Source organism: Haliotis asinina, chromosome 8, assembly GCF_037392515.1.
Source record: "Haliotis asinina isolate JCU_RB_2024 chromosome 8, JCU_Hal_asi_v2, whole genome shotgun sequence".
Classification (NCBI taxonomy): domain Eukaryota; kingdom Metazoa; phylum Mollusca; class Gastropoda; order Lepetellida; family Haliotidae; genus Haliotis; species Haliotis asinina.
Window position 1 is genome coordinate 46,272,841 of NC_090287.1, and position 25,557 is coordinate 46,298,397.

General features: G+C 38.8%; 1 protein-coding gene across 1 annotated transcript in view; it reads right to left on the bottom strand.

Annotated features, from left to right (window-relative positions):
- The window catches only part of LOC137295441 (unconventional myosin heavy chain 6-like), a 468,840-nt gene that overhangs the window by 191,768 nt on the left and 251,515 nt on the right, over window positions 1–25,557 (bottom strand). Inside the window, exons 27-28 of the mRNA XM_067826813.1 lie at window positions 16,836–16,923; window positions 7,931–8,335 (exon numbers count right to left, since the gene is read on the bottom strand). Of these exons, the coding sequence (XP_067682914.1) occupies window positions 7,931–8,335; window positions 16,836–16,923 (493 nt within the window). The remainder of the gene's footprint in view (window positions 1–7,930; window positions 8,336–16,835; window positions 16,924–25,557) is intronic.

The window sequence follows — 25,557 nt, forward strand, 5'->3', positions numbered from 1 at the left end:
CATTTATGCCCCAATATGTCCAATTTTGTCTCAAAAAGTGCAATTATGCTTTGAACTTACCACTATCAATTTTTAGAGTTTTAATCTGGAATCCAGATGGAGGGATAATAAATCAAGATTGTAACACATTATGCTAATAAGGGGCAGACAACATCATCATGTGGCCCTCATGTTAAACCTACATTACACCTCTTTTAAAGATCACATATACTCTAGCAGGGTACAAATACAAAATCACTTGCTGACATCACTATAAATGAAACCCCGCCATTAAAACTACTCATTTCGACCTTTAATTAACTTAAATCGACCTTTTTGTCAACAGTGCACAATTCTCAGCTGCAAATGAAATTTCAACCAATCAGAGTGGCGCGTCTCTGTGACGTAATTGTAGGTCTGTGCAGTATTCATCTACATTTCACGGGTTAAATTATTTCGTTTATAGGTTTGTACAAACCTGAAATCGTGAAAGCTGTTGTGTAAAATGAAAGCTATATGTTCTCACAATCTACTATCACTTAGTTTTGTCCCCTGCTTTGCCTAGTTTTCAAGTTACAACCCTTGTTTTCATAGACGATTCTGTCAAAATCACTTGGTGTCGCTAGGTTGTAATCTGTGTTAGGTGGTATAAACCTACATGTTATTTGTCATCATTCACTTGATGCTCAGCTAATGAATTTATAACAGGATCGATCAAAGGATTAACCGATAACACGCTGATTGATTAATTAGTTTTATACAGATTTAAATAGAGATTTGTCAAAAGGTAGTGTTTATGTACAGTCATGCCCCATTTACCCGAACCTCAGATATCCGGAAAACTCGCCTTCCGAACAAAAATTCCTTAAAACGAATTCACAACGTTGTAAAACTACTCACGTATCCGGAAATCCGGTTTCCGTAACCGTACGGTCATTTACACATGCAAAATACTAAATTATGTGTATTTTTGTCTCGTATATCCGGATGGTTGAGCACCTGTATGTTTACACAAGCGATTACTGAGGGCTTCGCGTGCCGTAACAAAGAAGTCAGCGGTCTTTGAAGCGTGAGAAGATTAATTACCTCTGATTTGCAAGGTGACACTGAGTTCATTTTGAGGCATGTCAATTTGTTGGTCACTATACTTAATTAATCTGGATGATTAAGCAAGTCTGGACAGCTGTGAGCGAAAAGACAATTGCTAACTGCTTTCGTCATGTGGATATTATCCAATTAAATGAGGACCCACAAGTAGGCATGGCCTTGTCAGAACTTCGCGATGTACTACAATCCTGTGCACAAGTTGTGACTGTTACTGCCGATGATCTAGTGAATGTCGACAGTGACGAACTGACACTCAAAAGGCCATGACTGATTTCTTCAAGCGAGCATAACTGCATGAACAGATATGAGACACTGTATGAACTGATATTTGTTTATGTGTAATCAATAAAGATTATGTCTGATGCCTGCTATGTTTGTTTATTTGTACATTTCCTATACATATGGCCCGTGATTCAGTTATCCGAAAATTCGCTTATCCGGACAATTTCAATAAAAACACAAGTGTTCAGATAAACGGGGGCACGACTGTATGTACATTTACTAATCTATACTGATTACACTCTGTCATATCTGTGTCTATGTAAAAACAACACCCTCCTTTCAAAGGATTAACCGCCAATACATTGATTGATTGCTCATTACTGGTTAACTAAATAACTTTTTAAAAAGAATGACACACATTATGCAATTAGTTGCCAGGTGTGCTATCTTGGTTGACCAATGAAACTATACAGCAATGTGAAAAACCTGAAACGATACATCACGTTTTCATATATTAGACTGTTAAAAGACACATCACTTGAGAAATCTGCAGATGAATAATATATCACTCGTTTTTTGTGGATATTGCTGGATACATTCCTCGAACAAGGTAATAGCCTGACATTGCTGCTTTAACTTTAATTTTAATATTTGCATTTTTGGTTTTATTAAGTTGTCGTAGCTTTCAACAGAATCATTGTTACCATCGTGAAGTGTAATGATGCAGATGACATACACTAGGGCGTGTGTGCGAATTATGATTCATATAGGCAAACTATGAAATGTCTACATATTACATTCCTGTTATACATTCGCAGATCGCTTCTTTTTATTAAGTTTCAAAATGCATACAAGTATGATTACAAAGTAATTAGGATTATGAGACCAAGTATAAAGACGTATATTGACAAGTGTCTACATACTGGTGAGTGAACGTTACAAACCAAGTACATTTAGCAGGGGAGAAAATTTATCGCGCAGTATTTTCACTTCGACACCGACCTCGCTTAAGTTATGTTACAGGTTGTGTCATGCAAAGTCCTTTTGGTAATGATCCAAATACATATTTAACTACTAGTAGAAAGTAGTTTTGATTTTCTAACTTAATGAAAACAAAGCATAATCTCATTAATTCAAATGGACTTGACTTAAAAAAATGGCAGTGCCCTGTCATAAGATGAATGCTATTTAAGTTTCTTTTCACTGACTTACAATATCAAAGTTACTTTTAACTGGTAGTAAAATATGTATTTTATTGATGGACATTAGGACTGTACATGACACTGCTTATAACATAACAATTTCACTCTTGGAAGCGGTCAATATAAGGGGTCAATATTATATTAATTACGATAATATTGTCACTTCGATCACAACCTCGTTTCCAAGGAAGAAATCGTTATATTCATGCAAAACCCTTTTGGTCAGCAATGTGTAGTAAGCAGTTTAGATCTTATAAACTTGATGAAACTTGAACTCCATTTTCTATTCTGGAAGCGTGGTAGGGGGAGAACCATCTGATTTAGTATGTACCACAGGCTTCCACAACGCTCGCTTCACACACACTAACAACCAATTTAAGCACAAACTAACAAACTACGGGGTCCGGTGGATATCGGTGCATAGTGACACCATCACAGGACCCCAAGGAGAAATTGATGGCAACACAACAATTCGGCATGTCCTTGATGACGTAGAGAAATCAGCAAAATGACAAGCTTCTTACACATTTTCTTTACAACAAAATGAAAATCGTTCCTTCTATGACGTCACTGCAGGGCTCTGGCGATAGAGTTACGTAACCAGTCTGCGGTTTCGTTTGCGGGTGAGAGAAGCAGACAGCTTTTTAGCAACTTTTAAGCGCTTGGTATTAATTAACCATTAGGGTTTTTTTTTAAAAAATGGTGCTCCGTTTATGACTAACCAGAAGTCTTTCATATGCAGTGATAAATAGAGTACCAAAAAATTGAGTTTAGTGGTCCTCTAAACGTCTTTTAAGTGTTTAGATGAGGTCTACCTTTAGATGTTTAAACAACATCTACAATCTGTTTGAGTCAGAAATGGACCGATGACCAATTGTACAAAATTGCCACATAAATATAAATAGTACACATGTTTATCATTTACTAGCACCAAACAGTTTGAACATTTTCCGGACTCAACCAAAAAGTTGTTGAAAACGCAAAAGTTGTTATTTGTTACAGTGGGGGGAAACCACAGAAACCGAACAGCTAGTCATGGCGGGGGACATATCAAAATCTGTTTTGACCTGTCGGTTCCTCGTCTGTCATAGTCACTACCTAAAGGGACCATTCTGTTCTTTGTAGTGTGGGAGACTTAACTTGTCATTGGACATGGATTACTAAACAACTATGAAGTCATAGCTGAGGTTGGATATCAGTTCACTTGTCCTTATTTCCCAACACTCATTGAAATAAATACATCAGTGACTGTACAGTCCATGCATGACAGATTTTTTGCCAAATGACTTTGACTCCTTGTTTGTTTACAAACAGCAATTCACTGCCACTCTGAGCAGGCGATGTAGAGTAACCCAGGCCCCATTGAGCTAGTGGATTTTGAGAAAATGTTCAATCAAATGAGAGAACACATGCAAAGGGAATCCGAACAAATCAAATCATTTGTAGATGGAAAATCTGACTATCGATCAGGAACTTAAAACTATTAACAGAAACTGGGAGAAAGTGAGTTCAGAAAGAAAAGAACTCTCAAGCTCAGTTAACGTATTGAAGAAGAAAAAAGATATACCGGAACTAGATGCATAGATGGATTGAAAGATGACATCAACAAACATAGGTGTGATCTTGGTGGGACTATCAATTCGGTGAAAGACAATGAATACCGAACAATTGTTTCGGAGAGAACTGGTTCTAACCTTACTAGCAGACGTGAAAATATAAGGGTCTTTGGTATCCCTGAGGACTAAGGAGAATACGCATCTGTGAGCAAGGAAAAAATACTTAACATTCTCAACCGTCTCAAGCAATACCGTCTGAGATTAGGGATGAATGGGACAATTTAAGAGCGCATCGTGTAGTGCGCTGATCATAAGACAAGAATAGTGATGGTAGCAGGGCAATCAATGTTAAGTTGTCAGGGAATCTAACAAGCCTTGATATACATCTATTCAGAGAGCTCTATGCGTCAGTCTGATGAACATGTGTCCTTCGTCCCACCATCGTTCACTCGTAGAACTGATAAATCTACCCCCATCGATGTCTATCAGTCTTCTCACGACCCCGGTGTGCTCTTTCAATTCAGATCTGGGCAAAGAAGACCACCCCTGCAGAACAAATCACAGGGCACTAGACCCAAGGACTACGCCTCAGCTGTGTGTCAAGAGTCTGTTCATGACGAGATGAGACGAGTTGCTAGTGATGCCTCACAAGGGGCAGATGACCCTAACATGGATATGCCACAGGGCAGTGCACACAACACTGTCATAAGGTTGCTGAACACGACACAGGGCAGACAGAAATCTCTCGGACAAATATTGCTGGTAAGAAAATAGCAGGGAGGCCACGGCCAGGCTTGCTCTAAATTGCATACTTCCAACATTAAAATATCAACTTGGAACGTTTCTGGACTTATGTCTTAACTTACTTTCATAGACTTCCAATCCTACCTGCGTACATTCGATTGTATACTTCTCTTAGGAACATCAATTGGTTATGTCAACTTTAATATTAGATTAACTGAATATACACAATTTGCTAAAGCTGGTGCAAAAGTGGCATCTTTTTGTTAATCAAAAACACTATCCTAAAAAATGTAACACTAATCAACTGTACATGTGAAAACTATATATTCCTTAAAATATCGAAGGAAGTATTTGCTGTGAATTGTAATGCTATCTTAAGTGTAATTTACATACTGCTTCAGTCATCATCTGCATTTAATGTACCAGGAGGTAAGGAGGGTATGAAGAACTAGATCAAAAGTGTCTGAACTCAGCAATCAATATCAAAGATGTGAAATAATATTATACGAGGATTTCAATGCCCATTTGGGAAATGAAAAAGATTATATAAATGATTAAGATTATCAGATGATGATAAGCACATATCTTGTTATTATGGAAAACTGATATACCAAGAGTGACTGTTGATGACACACTGAATAACTATGGGTGTTATCTTGTGAAATTGTGTATTAGCAATGACTTACATGATTTGGAAGTGAGAGGGTATACTTTTATATCGCATATTGGGAAAAGTGTTATTGACTATCTTATTGTTTCCCCAAATATGTTTGAAAGTACTGTAGACTTTACTATCGATGAATGAAGAGAATCTGACCATCTCCCTCTCTCCCTCCTTAGAATCAGAGGGATATGCCAGTGAAGCTGTTGATCTCTTTGTAGTCCCAGTGTTATATAAGTATAGATGGTGTGTACCTGCTAAATATATTTTTATAAAATCATTGAGTGAACATGCTGAAATGGTGATATTCTAAAAAAATTAGAGATGTTCATATCAACCAAGCTGTTAGTTCATTGAATGATTTAATTCTGAATTCTGCTCAGCTAATGAAAAAGCAGATACAACAGACAGTGATCAAACAACCTGTTTGGTTTGATAGTGATTGCCATAAAGCCAAGATTACACGATGCCATTTAGAAAGTGGTCAAATGCAACATATGTCATATTTGGGATTTCACTTTCTCAGAAAAGTACAAATTCTAGTACTTTTTTGGTTGAGTCCCATCCGTGATTCGAACCCGTTACCCCTCTGATAAGTGTAAATTGGCATGGCTCCAATGGCCGAAAGATATGATTACACAATGCCATTTAGAAGCTGGGGAGGCCGTGCCAATTTACACTTATCAGAGAGGTACACAAAGTACACAGTCTAGACTACCAGTTGTCCGACTTTCATTTTTGTGGAAGTCGCAGTGGCTGAGCGGGTTAGGCGGCTGGCGATTAGGTGCCTGACTCTGAGGGTTCGGGTTTGAATTCCGGATGGGACTCAACCAAAAAAGTACTAGAATTTGTACTTTACTGAGAAAGTGAAATCTCCAATATGACATATGAGAGGATGTTTTCGCATTGTGCTCTGGGAACGAAGCCCATCCCTCCATTTTGAGACTAAGTCCGAAACGTTTCCTGGGAAACCAAGAAAATAATACATCACAAAAACCTTTAAAAACCAAAAGGCACCACTTTGGGGTCTGCCACACATATCTGCCAAATTTTACTGACAGATATTAGTAAGTTTTTTAGCTCTGACAGATATTAGTAAGTTTTTTAGTTCTGCTCTGCACTTTTCAGGACCCGTGAAGGTCCCAGAGTAGAATAGGCCTTCAGCCACCCATGCTTGCCATAAAAGGAGACTATGCTTGTCGTAAGAGGCGACTAACGGGATTGGGTGGTCAGGTTCAGTGACTTGGTTAACACATGTTATCGGTTCCAAATTGTGCCAATCGGTGCTCATGATGTTGATCAATGGATTGTCTGGTCCAGACTCGATTATTTACAGACCGCTGCCATATAGCTGGGATATTGCTGAGTGCGGCAACTGACTCACTCACTTTTCAGACTAGGTCCAAAACGTTTCCATGGAAACTGAGAAAATAATAAATCACAAGATCCTGTACATAGCAAAAGGCACCACTATAAGTTCTGATTGATATATCGACCAAGTTTTGCAGAAAAACATTGGGTCTGCCACATATTTTTCGGAAACGAAACACCTCTCTCACTTTTTAGACTATGTCCGAAACATTTCCATGGAAACCGAGAAAATAATAAATCACAAAAAAAACGGTAAATATCAAAAAGACACCACTATAGGTTCAGATTGACATATCTACCAAGTTCTGCAGAAAAATATGGAATGGTTTTTCAGTTCTGCTCCAGAAACGAAGCCCATACCTATATTTTGAGACTAAGTAGGAAATGTTTCCATGGAAACTAAGAAAATGATAAATCACAAAAACTGTACACAGCAAAAGGCACCAATTTATGTTCTGACTGATATATCTACCAAGTTTTGCAGAAAAATATTGAACGGTTTTTGAGTTCTGCTCCGGAAACGAAATACACCTCTCACTTTTTAGACTATGTCTGAATCGTTTCCATGGAAACCGAGAAAATAATAAATCACTAAAACCTGGAAAACCTGGAAATAGCAAAAGGCACCGAACCATTTCCATGGAAACCAAGAAAATGATAAATCACAAGAACCTGTACATAGCAAATACATAGCACCACTTTAGGTTCTGATTGATATATCTACCAAGTTTTGCAGAAAAATTTTGAACAGGTTTATAGTTCTGCTCCAGAAAAGAAGCCCATCCCACCATTAGACAAAATCAAAATGTTCCATGGAAAAACCGAAAAAATACACATGCCAAAAATCTGTAAATAGCAAAAGCCACAACCATAGCTTCAGATTATTATATCTATCACTTTTTGTTTTAAAAATATTGAACATTTTTTTACTTCTGCTCCGGAAACAAAATGATTACAGGCGGACGGACAGACAGATGGATGTACGGACAAGGACATAATGCGGGGGATAACAAAATGCAATGATGGCATCTAAGTTTGAAAAAACATTATAAAACAGGCATGCATCCATAATCTAAACAAAATCTGACCTTTTTCATACTCTCAAAATCCATTCGTATCCATGAGGCATGAGAGGGTGAGTAGCTTGCAATCAGTAGGCCAACATCTTCTTTGAAGCTTGTCTCAAACATATATGTCTGTTGTGGACTTTCTGTCTGGATTTGGTTCTTCAATTCTAAAGTAATGTAATTGTCATTGGGATCCATTGATACAGATTCAATATCTGAGAAGAAGAAGTCAGTTATAACAGATTTGTCTTTAGCTCTCACAAATTTGATGCCGTCCATGTTCACAGCTAATAGAGCATCACTGGTGTGAGACCACAGTCCTCTGTGTACAATCGGAAATAGTGTACATCCATACAAAGGAAATTGTTTCACACATGTCAGATACCATACTTTTGCTGCAAGTTCTGTTTTTCCACTTCCAAAATGCTGCAATGAAAAAGAGACCCCAAGCCTATAGTTTGAGTAATCTGCAAAGTGATAATGAAAAAAGATGCTCATAAATGAAATGTGACATGTAATATAAGTTCCACAAACAAACCCTGAGCCATAATGTAGCATTTTAACAAAACTGATTTTGGATACTGTAAACAGGAAATTCTGCGTCTGTTTATATTTTACAAATTTTGTGTTTGTCTACCCCAAGCAAAACATTCTCTGCGTAGTAATATTAAGAAACGTAAATTTACTTCAACAAATATTTAGACATTCCTTCTATATTTATCAAAACACACACCACAAAACAAATATTTCTGATGATGTATATACTTTATTCTTGAAATACACAGACAAATTCTACACACAATAATAACAAAGTGGATGTAGCACTCCCAGACAGTTCAATCAGTGTCACATAACAAATACTTTAATTTAGACAAACTTACTGGTGGATTATCGCATTCAGAAGACGGTATGCCCTCCATTTGAAAATGATTGAGTCTTTGTTTTTCTTCACACTGTCCAAGCTGGACAGGATCCACCAGGCATGAAGAGGTTTCAATGTGCTAATGCGTAGATCAACATGTTGATCACCCCCGTCCTTCAGATTCTTGGCAACACAATCGACATACCATTCTGTTCACAGCCGACTTAAATTCCAAATTAACAGAAAGGTCCATTGGCTGTTGTTCGCCAGTGCAAACGGACGGAACAAATTTGACAATGAGATTCTGCTACTTCAGCTTGTTCAAGTATGATTCACAACGATGTGCTGCAAAAACATCAAAGATCAGCAGAGAATTTCGTTTCAGTGGCAACTTGTGTTCTTTTTCTCATTCATGGTGTAAGGTACAAGCACATGGTCAATATACTAGAGCATGGTCGATTTGTTGCTCCAGTGGTTTGCAGAGTGAGTCACGTGCCAGGTTTCGGGGAATTCACAGTGGGTGTTGCATCTATCAGGAAGTCCTTGGAAAATCAGCTGAGAGGGTGGTGGGTGGGGGTATGTGGAGAAAGAGGGGAGGAAGGTCACCACTTGCACTACTTCCTAATACCATTGTCACTTCACACTTATCTTCAAGTCCAACAATGCCCACTTTTTTTTATCCTTGAGTAGCTAATGTCCCGTTCAAGACTGGTACAATTTTGACATTAGTTTGGAAACAGCCTCCCCTTCACCACTAATGAACTGTTCCTTCTGTTCGGCAAAGTTGTCAGGCAATTTTCTAGCTGCTTTTTTACCCTTTACATTTGACAAAGCCTGCTCTCATTAAGAACGATTCTGCCCATGTTTTACTTAACTCAGGCCGAGAGCCGCATATATGCGGCAAATTAATTAGCTTCTCATAGCGAGAGTCGCATATTGGGGGTAATAAAAAGCACCTCTTATTCAGCGAGAGCCGCATATTGGGGGTTATGAAAAGCACCTCTCATTCAGCGAGAGCCGCGTATTGGGGGTTTTACATTTTAAATTCGTACATTACCTATAATTTCAACCAATTTAGCTGTAATGATCAAAGATTAGCCTTTCTTACGAGAGAGATTACTCTTTGTGTTAATCAGAAGAACTATTAATGTGTTTTGATAACAATTGCTTGCAATGTCGGGGGCTTATACAGGCAAATGAACACATGTCTGCGAGAAAAGGGATTATGAGATGTTGTTACAGGAGGTGCGTGTTTGTTACTCGTCATTGGGAGTGAATACTAAGATACCATGTTTGCACATTGATCGAATTAACGGTGACATGGTTACGAAACCTTCTTCTAAATTAAATCATTCATTCATTCATTGTAATAGTTCATATAATGAATTGTAGACATAAATAGCACTACTGCATTACACTCATGTTCGTGTAGATTTGAAATAAACCAAGTTACTAATTTAGACCTAATTCATTTGCGACTGTTGATTTTTAAAGTTGACAATAATACATAATCGAATATGAAGTGATAACTCTTGCATCTACTCATAATATACATATATAGTACACATAAACCATACAAAGGTAACTGGGGTATTTTGTTCAAGCTGTATCATGCTTATTTCAATGCAATTTACATAAGCATTGTGTAAGAAACGTTTGTACTTGATCTCTGTAATTATCTTATCCTGTGTAATGATCACGTGTATCAGATCCATCGTCAATAAAAGGAGGAGAATATATCAGTTACGGAATTGATGCGTATAATCATTCAATCAGACAACACTAAATATATGAACACCTCTTTCAACCTCAAAATAACAGCCTCTGGTCGAATGCATGTCCAGGTCAACTTTTGTCCCGTGACAAGTGTAAAACAAACTTATGCGCTGTTACATTATTGGACAACCTGTTTTGTGGAATCACTCCCATTGCCAATCTTCTGAACCTCGTTTGCTTTCAAAACAAATATAGGTATGCCCATCTTCATAAATATTTGGGGAGATTCAACTACAAGTGTATACATCACAATAAATCAGAATCGTGTTACTTTTTTGAATTCTATAATACATGTACTTGAATTATGATATTTATTCATAACAATGTACAGATTATATTGAAATGTTCAGCTAGCCATTAGGTTTGATGTACAAGTAGTGTGCGCAAAAAGTATACGCAAATAAATACTATCTCTACTCAATGATTGGATTGGGTTATCCGGAGTAAAAATAATCGGATTGTAGCGCTTTGAGCGCTTAGAAAAAAAATAAACTTGTCAAAGTGCTTGTTAGTCCTACGTGTACATTTCAGGCATCCTTACGATTATGTATGTTCACGATACACAAAGTTTTTCATGATAGCTAGAGTTGATAAAGCCGAAATCTAGCATATCGATTGGTCAACGATCTAACCAATAGTCAATCTGTATCCAAGCTGTCTAGTGACCGAACGTACTCTTCAGAAATTTAGCCCACGCCCCATCACCTGCCATTTCCAATGTGACAGGTACCTCATGATACGATTGGTCATAGATAATAAATCAGGGACTATATTGAACAGTTAAGATACAAAACGTCCTATTCGGGAACTTTGATGACGCCCATCCCATGACCCTTTGTCTTATGTATGTGCAAAGAAGAGCATTATACAATATGTATGCATGTATGTTCGTATATTTTCTGCGTTAAATCTAGATGAACCAAAGCGACAAACTGAATCTGTTATATGTTATATAAGTGACCGACTAGCTTATTAGTACCTTAAAATATTCAGTATACACTAGCAATGTATCAGCAAAAACGCTACTTTCATAGATTATTATGCATGTGCGTAAATTCGTCTTTACTGCCATTGACATAGATGTTTTGAACAATTTAATCTCTCACAATGATATGAGAGGGACATCATTTGGTTTAAGTATGTCTTACATACAATGAAACGGACTGGCAAACGTCGAGACATCAAATGCAGATGTTCAAGCTGTGATGTGTTTTTGTGCGTTGACTGTTTTGAGGCCTACCATAAAGACTTGTTCCAAGGACAATAACGCTCTATGCACTAGTTGTGTTGTACAAATGGTACGGTATACCATTCTTGTCAGTTGTTGGGCACAATGTGTGAAGCCTGCGTAATACTGCTGGAATATAACTAAAATCGCTGTAAAACTAACTTCACTCATTCTCTTCAATTGTTGCATTTCAGTGGTTATTCTTTTACATGTCCAAAACACTAAGACATGTGTGTTCACCATCTGAGAACGAATACACTCATCATAGTGTCAGTCTACTCCCATATGTCTTATGTGTTTCTTTCATACATCATTACAGTAACTGATGTTATGTTTACAATACACAAATTGTTGCATGATAGTTGATAAAGCTGTAACACAACATAACCATTGGTCAACGATAAAGCCAATAATCAATCTCTACCCTATCACTTTGAGTGTCCAAACGTGCTCTTCAGAAATTTAGGCCACGCCCCATCACCTTGCCCTTCCTATGTGACAGGTTCTCATGATACGATTGGTCAAAGTATCAGCCAATATAATGAGTAACTGAGATATAATGCGTTACATTCGGGATATGTTATCCCTTCACATGACGGGAAGCTTTGTTTAGCATCGAGTAATGATAAATGTATCATGCAGTATGTATGTGTATGAATGGTGATGTATGTTTGCAGCGTTAAGTTAAGATGAAAAGTGACAAACTATAAATCTCTATATGTTCCATGTCACTTACACACCTATTGATACTTTCCTTGAAATAGTCAGTAAGCTCGAGCAATGTATTGGCAAAAAATCTAGACGATTAAAATGCAAGCTACCCCCCCCACACACACACACACACTCTTTTTAAACTCTATTATAAATAATATATTATAATTCAGTCCTTACGATGAGAGAGACAGGAGGAATTTGTATATTTGCTCATCTCGTACGTACAAAGACCGCGTAGGTGTTGATAAAAATACAGCACACACTGGCAAAGGGGTATGAGAGAATATATGTATTCACATCGGCCTCTTTCCCATTTACATCTTTACGACACAATTAAATAATCAGTACTTGTTTGTGAGACTAGACAGTTTCCTGTCATATCCGAGACCTGCCAGGGAAATCAGGCATGATTAGCACTAATTAGCCTCGTCGCAGCAATCAGGCAGTCAGCGAGGGGTGCCAGGTGTTGGGCAGTGGAGCGGCTCCAGGGCTTAATGAGTTAAGGAAATGGGGCCTCCATTTTCAGCAAGAAGTGACCTATTTTCAAAAGAAACAATGCCCTTAGCTGTAGCCAAAACAATATTGTAATTGACAATACCTCCATAGTCACAAATGGCAGTCACATGTTCTTTCACAAGTTTGTCTAATTCTCCCAACATGAGGGGGCGGATGTGTTGTTTGGGTACTAATTCTTCGATATCAGCAGTCTGGTCTTCTTTCTTCTTAGCAAGGTAAGCCTTCTTCATGAATCTGACGGAGCTTTCGCCAATGTTCGTGTTAAGAACAGAACTGAAGTGTCTGGCGGCCCTGGTATTTTCCGCTTGACACCACGATTAGTAATGGCTGTGTCATGGCTACCGCTATTTAAACTTTGTTCAATGGTCTGGTTAGCAGCCATCCTCCTGGACTTCTCTAGTGTTGAGGCCTTCGAAGGATTAGGTAGGCCTATCTCTCCACGCTTCTGTACAGTTACAAACTTCCACCTTTCGATTTTGTGAGAGACTGACCAATCTGCTGTTTATAGTCATATGCCGACTGACACTGAGTTAGCAATCTCAGTGCCCACTGACAATGAGTTGATACTGTTCAGATCAAAGAGATTAACAAGAAGCAATGTAGTTTAAGTTAACAGTGTTGGTTTTTCAAAGCCTCCTACTCTCGCAAAAATATTACATTGCAGAACAGGCTAGGCGTACAATGACGCAAAATTTTCAAGACGCAAAATATTTCCTGTTTACAGTAATTTGGAGCAGGAAACATTCTGTTCGGATACACCATATACGTACAAAGCTCAAACTGCACTATACTACAGTATCATTCAAGTTTAATTCAATTCTAATGTATGGCATCATATTACAATAATATAAACATGGTCAAAACATGCAAGTACATTCTGAGATTCTGAGGTTGAGAGTTTATTTCTCTGCTGTGCAAATATGACATAGGCACATATAAACAAATATAGACTTTAAGACAAATATGGCCACAGCAGCTGCCACATTGTCAACAAGGTCAAACTCTTGTAACAATATAACTGTTGAGTATCACACCTAGCTACACATCAGATTACAATACATTCTCAGTGAAATGGCTTAGTGGTAAAAAGATGTTCTAATATGACTGCAATATATTAATGAATTACAATAGTATGATTGAAAGCATTTTTTGCTTCTTGTTAAATGCCTGCAATATAAGGCCAGCCCTGTATTCATTAAGTGCCAAAAAAAAAATCTTCCAAATTTGACATGTGTTTGTGGTGATATATGCTCTAAGCAAATATCACTATTATGAGGATTAAATTTTGCCCTTTTCTCTAAATCTGTTATAAAAATATGTATGTGCACTGGCAGTTAAACATGCAATTGGCATATATTCGTATCTGTGACACATTAATGGGCATATTTAAATTGAACACCAGTCTGTGACTTTAGCCCAAGTAGTTATTATTATAACAATCAAAGATAAAAAATCCCAAATCATAAAAGGCAGTAGTTCTGCATCTGATCTGCAGTAGTATACACAATAGTGCTTTTTGATCACCTCCTTCCCCAGGTGTCAATTTTTAAACTGGGTGATCAGAACGCACTATTGTGTATACTACCACAAGTGTGCATGCAAAATTTTATAAGAACCTTTCTTTCACTTTGGCAACCATTATTTTCAGCAAATACCAAACCCACTTTTCAGCCCTGCACCAAAGTTGCTCTAACTTCCAATTAGACATATAGAGTTGCTGCAGTATAGAGGATACACTCTGACAACAAAAACTATGGCAAAGCAAATTGCAGCATCTTTCCAAGACATGGTATTCAGTGCAGCAAATCGATGGCATACCACCTCCTACTGGAAAACAAATACGACAACCTCATGTCCGATATCTTCCAGCCTTGCAGCACAACAGAAGCATCCAATGCATGACAGGAGAGCATGGCCATGCCGAAAAAATCAGACTTATCCAATGGATACTACACACCACCTACAAAGGGCATACAAAAGCACCAAAACGCATGTGACCCTTCTCCACACGGTGCAAAAGACAAGTGCATGAGCTATTTCCAGCAGAATCCAAAATGTTGAAAGGAAAACCCAGCAAAATCTGCTAAGAGCATGGAAAACCCAAAACAACGAAAACCCTTTTTTCAGTCTTCACGACCAAAGTTGACGTCTCCAAAAATGCAGTCGTTTGCAACTTTGAAGCTGGAGAAGTCCAAGAACCGTTTTGCGGCCATCTCACCGACTACATAGATTGTCAAAACGAGCATCTCCACAAAACCTTTCTCCACCCAGATATGTAACAGCAAGATTGTACTCATAATACAAGACACTATTATGGATGACAACTTCTTTAATTCTTTTAACACAACGTTTCAAGGCTAATTCTTGCCCCTTCGTCAGGTGGATGATGGGTTGTCAGTCTGGATGGGAGATCGGAGTTTGAGTCCATTAGGTACGATGTTTTTGTCTCTGCAGCGGAGTAGGAAGGTGAGGTGATTCTTGGTCTTGACGATCTTAGAGTTGACAGAGGAGTTGAAGTTGAGAACTGCTTCATCTCCATGTAGATGTCTGATGAAATTCTTCAAAGGCATTTAGAAGTTGGTGAGGTAATACAAGACACTATTATGGATGACAACTTCTTTAATTCTTTTAACACAAGAATTAAAGAAGTTGTCATCCATAATAGTGTCTTGTATTACCTCACCAACTTCTAAATGCCTTTGAAGAAGATTGTACTCGCATAGAAGTGCCGTGACCACAAAACATTTTCTTCAATATTTGTCACATGGTATGGACACTTGAAGACAGGTCGCGTTTGGAGTACACAAGATGGAGGTGAAATTACTGGAGCTGCTACAGTCCAAAAAGACAGACAATTGGTAATTGGAAAAGGTACTAGATAGGGAAATTCAAAACCAAGAACAGCAAGCAGAACTATCGGGGCTCTATAAAACTGTTTCGTAGAGACCACAGAATACTTAAATAATGAAGTCTATTGCAACTGCCTGTGGAAACAGCTCTTCGCAATATGGATACAAACAAAGTAGGAGCAATAGCTGGCCGATATGGCATTCTCTGCTCCCGAAGCACCAACTGTTCCACATGGATTGTCCTCCAATCACCAACAGGCAAAACAAGCACTGTCTGGACAACAGCAGGGCTAGAAAGAGTACTATGACTGCACGACTCCTACTTTGAAAGAAATGACTGTTTCAAGTGAAAAAAAGATTTCTCTGAATCCGAAACATATGAACACACCCTGCATATGGAGGCTGAATCCTCCAACAGACCGGAAAGATTCATTGGAAGAAGTAGAAGTTGTGGCATCTCCAACTGTAAAGAAGCATCTGGACAAGCGCAGGTAGATGCAGGAAATAGAAAACATGTCAGAATACAAAGAATATCCAGAACATGACAAAATCCATTGCCCAGGTATCACCACCAAAAATGCTGGCCATCCTGAAATATACTGACTTTCCAGACGGGATCTATGAAATCCACTGTATTAGCAAAACTGATGTATCGTGGGACTGAACGAACTATCTTACATCTATAGGTTAAACATTTTGTCTTTTCCCAGACTGACCCCATGCTCCTTTCCAAGTTTGTACCTCGAAAACTATCCCATCAAATTTACTTAAAATTTTGCAAGCACACCTGCGGTAGCATACACAATAGTGCATTTTAAATCACCTGCTTTCCTATGGGTCAATTTTTAAATTGGGCCATGGGGAAAGAGGTGATCCAAAACCACTATTGTGCATACTACCTCTGTTTCAAAGTGTTGTATGCTATATGCACTGTTGAAGGAAGACTTGGCACTACTCTCAATAGAAACTGATAATTCATACCTTGTGTGCTCTTGCAACTTCAGTCGACCAATTACGACCTGAAGAGGCAAGTATTCGGCCGGTTAAGTACTGCTCAGCTTCACTGTATCTGTAAAAATAACCTTATTCTTTATTACAAATGACAATTGCAAGCAAGCATTATTAAGGGCATACTGGACATAACCAAAATGTCAACAGAGCAGTTCAGCAATCAGTTCCAGTCTTTTTAGTTGAAAACATCACCCCCTCCATGCTGGTGGAGGGGACTGTCCATGGTTGTACATAGACATGACAACATTTATGTTGATGGCGATGTCAGCATATTTTTAACCTATGTGGAATTCTCACATTTTCTGCAGGGGCATCTCAGAGATAATAAGTGTAGAGCAGGAATTTCTTTCATTAGTATCACTTTATGGTCTTTTTCCAGACAGATGACTAACATATTACGTTCCTTTGTTCACGATTTTCATCAGGAAGGGATGTCTCATTTCCGCGAATATGAGGGGAGAGCAGCCTCCATCGCTAAAGTTGATTGGAAAAAGTTTATGCTGAACCCTTTATGCTGAGAAGAGGGTTCACACGTGTGGGTACCATATGACTCAACGATTCCATTTGTATGCATGTGTGGGCATTACTGGGCGCACAAGCACAAGCACATTCAGATATCCTGGGTGGAGGGGCAGCTTACAATGTTCAGGATCAGTGTTGGTCAATGTTGAGGATGCCACCTTGCTGTAAGAGGACATACCAATGACCATCAAGCATTACCAGGACACGCTGGAATGTGTAGGTCTACAAGTCCACTACGTGTTTGGTGTGGGGTTGCACATGGCTCTGAGCAACATGCGGCTGAGGTTTCATCAAATCCAACAACAAAAATCGTCAAAGAGATGGATGATCAAATATTGGGGATCAACCCCAATGTCAACCTGAGTAATGTCGCACCACTCCTCAGCAGCGTTGAAAAGGCAACAGTAAAACCACCCTCATCCTTGAAGCCCAGCATTCAACCACCACAGCCGCCACACATGGTGGTAAAAAAATCTGCGCTCATGGTTGGATTGTGCCTCATTTGGTTAACAATTCTTTTGCAACAAAGTACACCCAACCGGCCCATGCCGCTGCTGATTGCCCATAGTTTTCGGCATAGCCACGTGACCATTTTCAACAATAAGCCCAGCAACCAGGACAAGATGCCGGCTGTGCTTTGGCAGTTTTTGTCCATGAGCAATCCACGAATTGTCTGCATGGCCTTGTCTACCCTCGCAGTTCCTGAAAAATAAATTCGAACCCCAGCGAGGGTTCATTACAGTAGGTGACCAATAGTTTCTGGATGTCGTTCGAGACATCTTGAGCGTGCTGAGGCATGTCTTTCAAATCATCGCAACCAACTGCACCTTCAAAGGCACTGAGCTCAGTATTCACTTCTTGTAAAGCCTTGTCAAACTTCCTGCTTATTTTCTGTCAACAGCTTGGTATATTAAATTTGTCTCAGAGAAAGTCAGCTAAGTGGCGACAAAGTGAGAGGAGGTGACGTTTGGAGCATCTTTCACTCGCATTATCCCTTTACAATCGAGTTCAAACTTGAAATAATCTCTATTTACAGAGTTTTGTGATTTATTACTTTCTCGGTTCACATTTAAATGTTTCACTTTCAAAGGGAGGGATGGGCTTTGTTTCCGGAGCACAGCAAAACTTGGCTGATATGTGAGGCAATCCGCATTGTGGTGCCTTTTGCTATGATGTTATGCATAGGTGGTATGGGCTCCATTTCCTGAAAATATGTGAGGCAGATTTTGGTGATTTATTATTTTCCCATTTTCCATGGAAGCGATTCAGAACTAGTCTCAATTGAGAGGAATGGGCTTCGTTTCCGGAGCACAAAACTTCTTAATATCTTTCAGCAAAACTTGGCAGATATGTTAGGCAGACGCCCCCAAGTGGTACCTTTGCTATTTACAGATTTTAATTTACCATTTTCCCAGTTTCCACGGAAATGGTTCGGACCTAGTCTCAAAAGGGATGGATGAGCTTCCTTTCTGGAGCACAACTCGAAAACTTCTTAATATCTTTCAGCAAAACTTGGCAGATATGTGAGGCAGGTCTATTAAGTGGTGCCTTTTGCTATTTACAGCATTTTTTCCCAGTTTCCATGAAAACAATTCAGACTTAGTCTCAAAATGACGGTGTGGGCTTCGGAGCACAACTCGAAAACCATTTCATATCTTTCAACAGAAATATATGAGGCAGATCTGTAAGTGGTGCTTTTTGCTGTTTACAGATATTTGGCATTTATATTATTCATGATTTCCATAAACATGCTTTGAACTTTGTCTAAAGATATCAAGAAACTGTCAGATGACATGTTCTTTCAAATATGTGGGGGCCAAGGGGCATATGCCATCTTTTGCTCCAGAAACAACACGATTATGGACAGGCAGACAGATGGACGAGGTGACGACTATATTCCCTGCATTACATGTTGGGGGGGATATAGTTGGATGAATTTGGCATGGAAATACTAGGATACTAGGAAACTTGTGGAAAAGGAATTTGACCCTATAGGAATAATTAGAGTTATAAAAACTCTAGCTCTCTCTACTTTGGTTCGTATACTGTCAACAAAAAATATGGTAAATAAGAAACTGAATGTAGCAAATGTTGAGCTGAAAGGGTGCGTTACCGCAGCGTTGCACATGAAAGCAACATCCACAGACAATGAAACTGCACATAATGCACGTGCACACAGAAGTTTACCTCTGTAAATGTATTTGGCGAACTCACAATCACTAATGCAATAGAGCTGAACACATGTTGAAAAATGCCTCTGAGGCAGTATCTCACTGAACAAACGAAATGGAGAATTAAGAGGTGGGGAACATCATTGTGTCAAGTTGCCCAAATGTTGGGTAAATCAAAAGGTGTAATTTCATGTCTGTGGGACAAGTACTGTCAAACAGGTGGTTTGCAATGAGACCTGGGCATGGTAGACCAAAATCAATTACAAGACGACACCATCGTCTCATTACATTAATAGCTCTATGCAATAGGCTCAAATCAACACCTGCTATAAATGGGGAATTCTGTACACTCACTGGGCGATGAATTTTACACTCAACCATTAAAAGCTGGATCTGTCAAGCCATCTGAAAGCAAAGTGGTCTTTCAAGGATGTTACCCGTACAGCTCACCATAGGAACCAAAGATGGCATGGGCTGGGCAGCATCAGGGACGGGCTTTGAGCCATTGGCATTCCACCATGTTCTCAGATGAGTCAAGGTTTCACCGTAGATTCACAGATGGCAGAAAACGTTGTTGACGCTGCAGCTGTGAGCGATATGCCAGACCAGCAGTTATTGACCATTGAGGTCCAATAAAGCTAAGAAACAATTGGAGTGTTGAGCAAGTCTGATGGCCATGAGGAGCTAAATCAATGACCCTGGTAGCAAGCTACAAATCCCTTGGTGGTCAAGAGGGAGTCTGTGGACAGGTCCATATCTGCTGCAAATGAAAAGAGAGTTACTCCATTCCATTGGGAAAGAAAAAGTAACCACACAGACACGTCAATCCTAGTATTCTGATTAAAGTACATGTAACAGAGTGAAAAATACTGCATTTCTATGTTGACATTGTTTTGGGTGTTTTGTTTTAATTATAAGTTTTAAAATACTAATTTAATAACGTTAGGAACATCAAGATCACCCACGGGGAGCCTCGCCACCTGTGTAAGGGTAGGTCACAGTTCATACCTTGTATGGACTGCACTGATTGACTCAAAGTTGATGAAGAACTTCTCATTGGCTGCAAGGTTATGCCCATGCTTTTCATGCAAGGCAAGTGTTTCAATATTTTCATTCTGGCTGACAACTCATGTCGGGAGATACATGGTCTTGAGGAAATGTAAGGTTAGAGTTATGTGTTGTAAAGTATTTTATTAAGAATAAACATGACAAAAATATTTCAGTTGGTTTAAAGTATTGTTAAAGACTATGGAATGTTTGAGATAAAATCCTTTCCAATATGATGCTGTATTTCTGTAAAGCAGTTTGTATTGTATTTGAGATGTATTTTTGTAATACAGTTTGGCACAGCATTTATAATGATACTATTGTGTTTAGATGTCCTAATTAGGCGTCTGAGGAGCATCAGACAATTAATTCAGCCCATAGCTGGTAATTATGTGTATTTTAATTGTTATATCTGTCATGCTATTTTCCAGTAATTACAATACCTGTCACTGGCCATGTGTGTATTCATGTAATTTCATATAATATTCTTTAAATGGTTAATTGTATTAATTTCATGTATGGTGTAAACATAATACCCCGTTTGCTCACGTATGTATCTTTTGCATGAATGCAAATTATACGTATGTGTGTAAATGTGGTCGTATAGACACAATTACTCATGTGCAAAATTTGCTACCAGGAGCAAATTTGCACCTAGCAGGGGGTAGGTGCAAATTCATTTACTAAGGGTAAGCAAAAGCAAATTTTTTGTTACCCTAAGCAAACATGCCGTATCGGCGCACTTTACTGACGGTAAGCAAATATTCCTGGGTAATTTCATAATACCTATTTTTAGAGTTCTCCCGCCAAATCTAATCGCACCTGAAAACGAAAAAAAATGGGGAAATTCCTGGAATGACGAAGAAACAAAACGTTTGTTGGAAATATGGGAGGAAAATAGTATTGAAGAACAACTGGAAAATCCAAAAGCCAAAGGGGTCTGTTTATAAAACAGTTTCCACCGAAATGTTGGACAGAGGATTCCATCGTACATCTGATCAGTGTAAAAAGCGCATTCATACATTAAAGAGAACCTACAGACAATGCAAAACAAACATGAAGAAAAGCGGGAAGGGAAGAAAGTTTTATGAAAAGATGGACAGAATTTTGGGAACCAGACTGGCCACATCACCTGTAAAAGTGATAGAAACTTTGAGTAAGATGATTAAGAATGATGAAGTGAGTGACCTTGGCGCAGATGATAGTGACTCAAATGTACCTGTGACAGAATAGTTTGGAGACATGATGACTGTTGATGATGAAGAGAAGCACAGAAATGATGTGAACGGAGACAGACACAATGAATATGCCAAGCATTTCAAATGCCGAAAACACACCAGATACAAAGCAAAAGGAATCGAGTAGAGAAGAAACAGTGAAAACTAAAAAAGAAAAGTAAAGAGTCAGAAAATCCAAATCTAAACTAGTTATCTCCACTGTCGTGGACAAATTCAGTATTCAGCATCCTACACTGCACGGGCTGACGTGTCCCATGGAACACCCTCATGCATTGCACCTGATACGGTCAATGACAAAACCTATTACAATCTCTAATGCATGCAGTTTAACTTGGATGGCCGAATGTGTTTGCAAACTATAAAGGATTTTATTTCTTTGAAGAAATAGTAGATTTGTTTTCAGGTTTAAAAACTGTCATTTTCACAAGACTGTGAGGTTAAACTGACTATATCTGACATGTTTGTTACACAACTGATTGTTATTCATTACTATTCATGTATTTTAAGAATTGTGTTTCGTTTCTTTTCTAAATCACAATGTAAACATAAAGAGTGGAAATATTTTTTTTTCAAAATAAAATAAAGAAACAGATGAAAGGTTGCTTTTTTCACATTGAATAAGAATAATTAAACATAAGAGATGTAATCACAGGGATCCATGAAAAGCCAGCTGATATGTGAAATGAACGTGGAGCATTATGATAAAGGGCATTATCTAGCCTCATGTAAGAATGTTAAGTTTTGATTGGTTCACGTGACTCTGATAAAATACCATGTACATCAATCACGATCCGCCAGCGGGAGATACGACTTTTATACTCCCGCTGCGAAAGTCATATCACCACGCTACGCCTCGGTGACGATGTGAGAAGTGAGAAAAGCATGCATCGACAAGCCTTTAGTAAAGGCTCAAAGGTCAAAGGATCAGCTGGTGTCAACCTGGCAGCAAGTCGATTCGATGTGTGCTGTTTTGTTTTGATTTAGTGAAAACATTCAGCTGGATAAATGCGTTATCACATCCAGCTCGGGGAATACAACCTTACTCGGGACTGATAAAACCCCGTATTTTCCTTGACACAATGTGATAACTTATAATGTCTAAATGTGTTCATATTTTAAACATTACTTGCAAACATGAACATTTTATAGAAACAAAATACACATTCTACAGGCAAGACATTGGAGGTGGTTTAAATCAAAGTTACAGTCTGTCTAGGGTCTGTTTACTGTGAAAGCCTGTGCAATCTCGTCCAGGAGAGCCCCCGTGCAACAGGGCAACTCCTGTCCTGCATCTTGCATATCCTGTCCACCATCTTCATACTCCTCCTGATCTACACTCCACTCTTCCCTGAACACCTCCCTGAAACTCTCACATATGTTGTGGAGGACAACGCAGCAGCCTATCACAGTGCAGGCAAAACCCACATCCACCTCTAGACTCTTTTGTAAGCATCTCCACCATCCCCCTTAAACAACCAAAAGGCATTCTCAATTGTCATTCTGGCCCTGCTTAGGCGATAGTTGAATGTGGTCTGGGAAGGTGTGAGGTTGTCATTGCCAAGATAAGATTTCAAAAGCCAAGTCTTTAATGGGTATGCCCCGTTGCCAAGAAGAACTACAGGCATCTGTCAGTCTCCAACCTTCTTCCTCCAGTTTGGAAATAGGTCACCGCTATCACCAAGCATGTACAGTTCTGAATTTGCTAGGACACGGGCATCATGTACCCTACCTGGTCACCCAATGTTTACATCTGTAAAGATAATACCCTGCAGTATTATAGAGTAAAACCCTTTTCTATTGAGGTAATCGCCATGGGAGTTTTGGGAAGCTATAATCGGTATATGACAGCCATCAACAGCCCCTGTACAATTTGTAAAGTTCCATCTTTTCTCAGAGCCTTTAATTACATCCTTAAGGGCATTTTCCTCAGGGAACCTCACAAATTCATCCAGAAGTACCTTCATGATAGCTGTACAGACTTGATGGACACATACGCAATACAGTTGCCTTCCCGACACCAAGAAGATTGGCCACTGTCCTGTACTTGGGAGCTGGAAGCAAGCCAGTATATTGCAACTTTCTTTTGAACACTTAATTGTTCATCAACTGTGTTACGTTGAGGTGACAGGTCATCCCAGAGTGTCTCGCAAACAAAAGTGAATGTTACCTCTTTCATCCTGAAGTTTTCTTGCCAATCCAAGTCATTAAATTCCCGTAAAACAGTATTTTCAAACCATCTACTGCGCCTTCCACATCGACTCAAGTCTTCTCAGTCTGACTCAGTCCATGATAATTGTTGGAATAACAAATCCCCTGAATTTGCTACCAGTTAACCTATGGATTTAAAATGAATCATGAACGCAATGCAAATTTATATTTGCATATGTGAGTAAATATACTCACATGAGCAAATTTGCTTATATGTAAATGTTTGACATAGAAATGGGCTGTGTAACAATGTTGCATGTTGTATTTAAATTTAATGTTACCAGATTAATCTCTTCCTTGTGTGGCAATTCAGCTGTGAAAATGAAGAACTCTGCCCCCAAACTGGCCCTCCTGTCATATGTGGGACTGGCCCAGATACATGCACAGAAATGGAGAGTTGTGAGGAGTATCCAGCAAGACACAAAAGATCATCATGTAAGCACCACTCACAAAGCAAACTGCACCTGCCCCAGGAACAATAGTAGTTGTCATAGCATGCATGACTTGCACTCCAGAAAATTTGTACCTCTTGACATTTACAATCCAAGATATTCTGAACAATGACTGTGGCCCCAAGTTCTCTTCTGAGACAGCTGCCCTGCGTTCAATAGGCAAAACATTACGCAACATTTGGGGTTGAACGACTGTTTCTTCGTAACGCTACGATAGACCACGAACAGTCTGACGAGGTGGCATAGGAATTGACTAAAATGGCGGACGATGCATCTGTGTCATTAGCCAGTACATTTTACACGTGCTCCCAGTGAGGTATTTTCTACACTACGATGGAAGCTTTTGTTGAGCATGATTGTGGTGAGTCCTGAAAACTTTGGAAGTATTTTTACAATAGTGGTAACTTAATATTACGTATGAACGCAACGAAATCATGATTGACACATGCCGCTATGTCAAAAAAATGTCTTGTTATTATGATTCAGCTATGTAATCATGCTATGTCTGCATTTTACACTCTCGTGTATCCAAATATGTTCATGTTGCAATATGTTTCAGCTTCAACTAAGATACAGACCATGTCTATTGACAAACTCGGGACAGATGACAACTTGGAAAATGAAGTTCAGAGTAAGTTATTCAGAAGGAAAATGCAGTAGACATAATATAGAATACCTAACTGCAGTCAATAGTAACTATTGTTGGAAATAGATTATATGTATATTATTTGAAGACGGTTAATGAGTTATTTGCCAATACTGCCCTACAGAGTTTAGGAAAACGATATCAAGTAAAATATAGTTTTTATCGTGAAAATAGGGCAAATAGAACCAAAGATAGTTATGCAGTAAAGCAGTCTTAATTATACTTATAACCATGAAAAAATGGTTTCTACAGTGAAAATAAAAATTGCATGAGATAAAAACAATAGTCGGCAAAAACACAGGAATATTCCCTATGCATGTCTCACAGTATCAATGTAGTACACTATTTCTTTGCAGCTTCTACCAACTGCACATGGGGGTACTCTATGACCATTCTCCTAAATGAAAC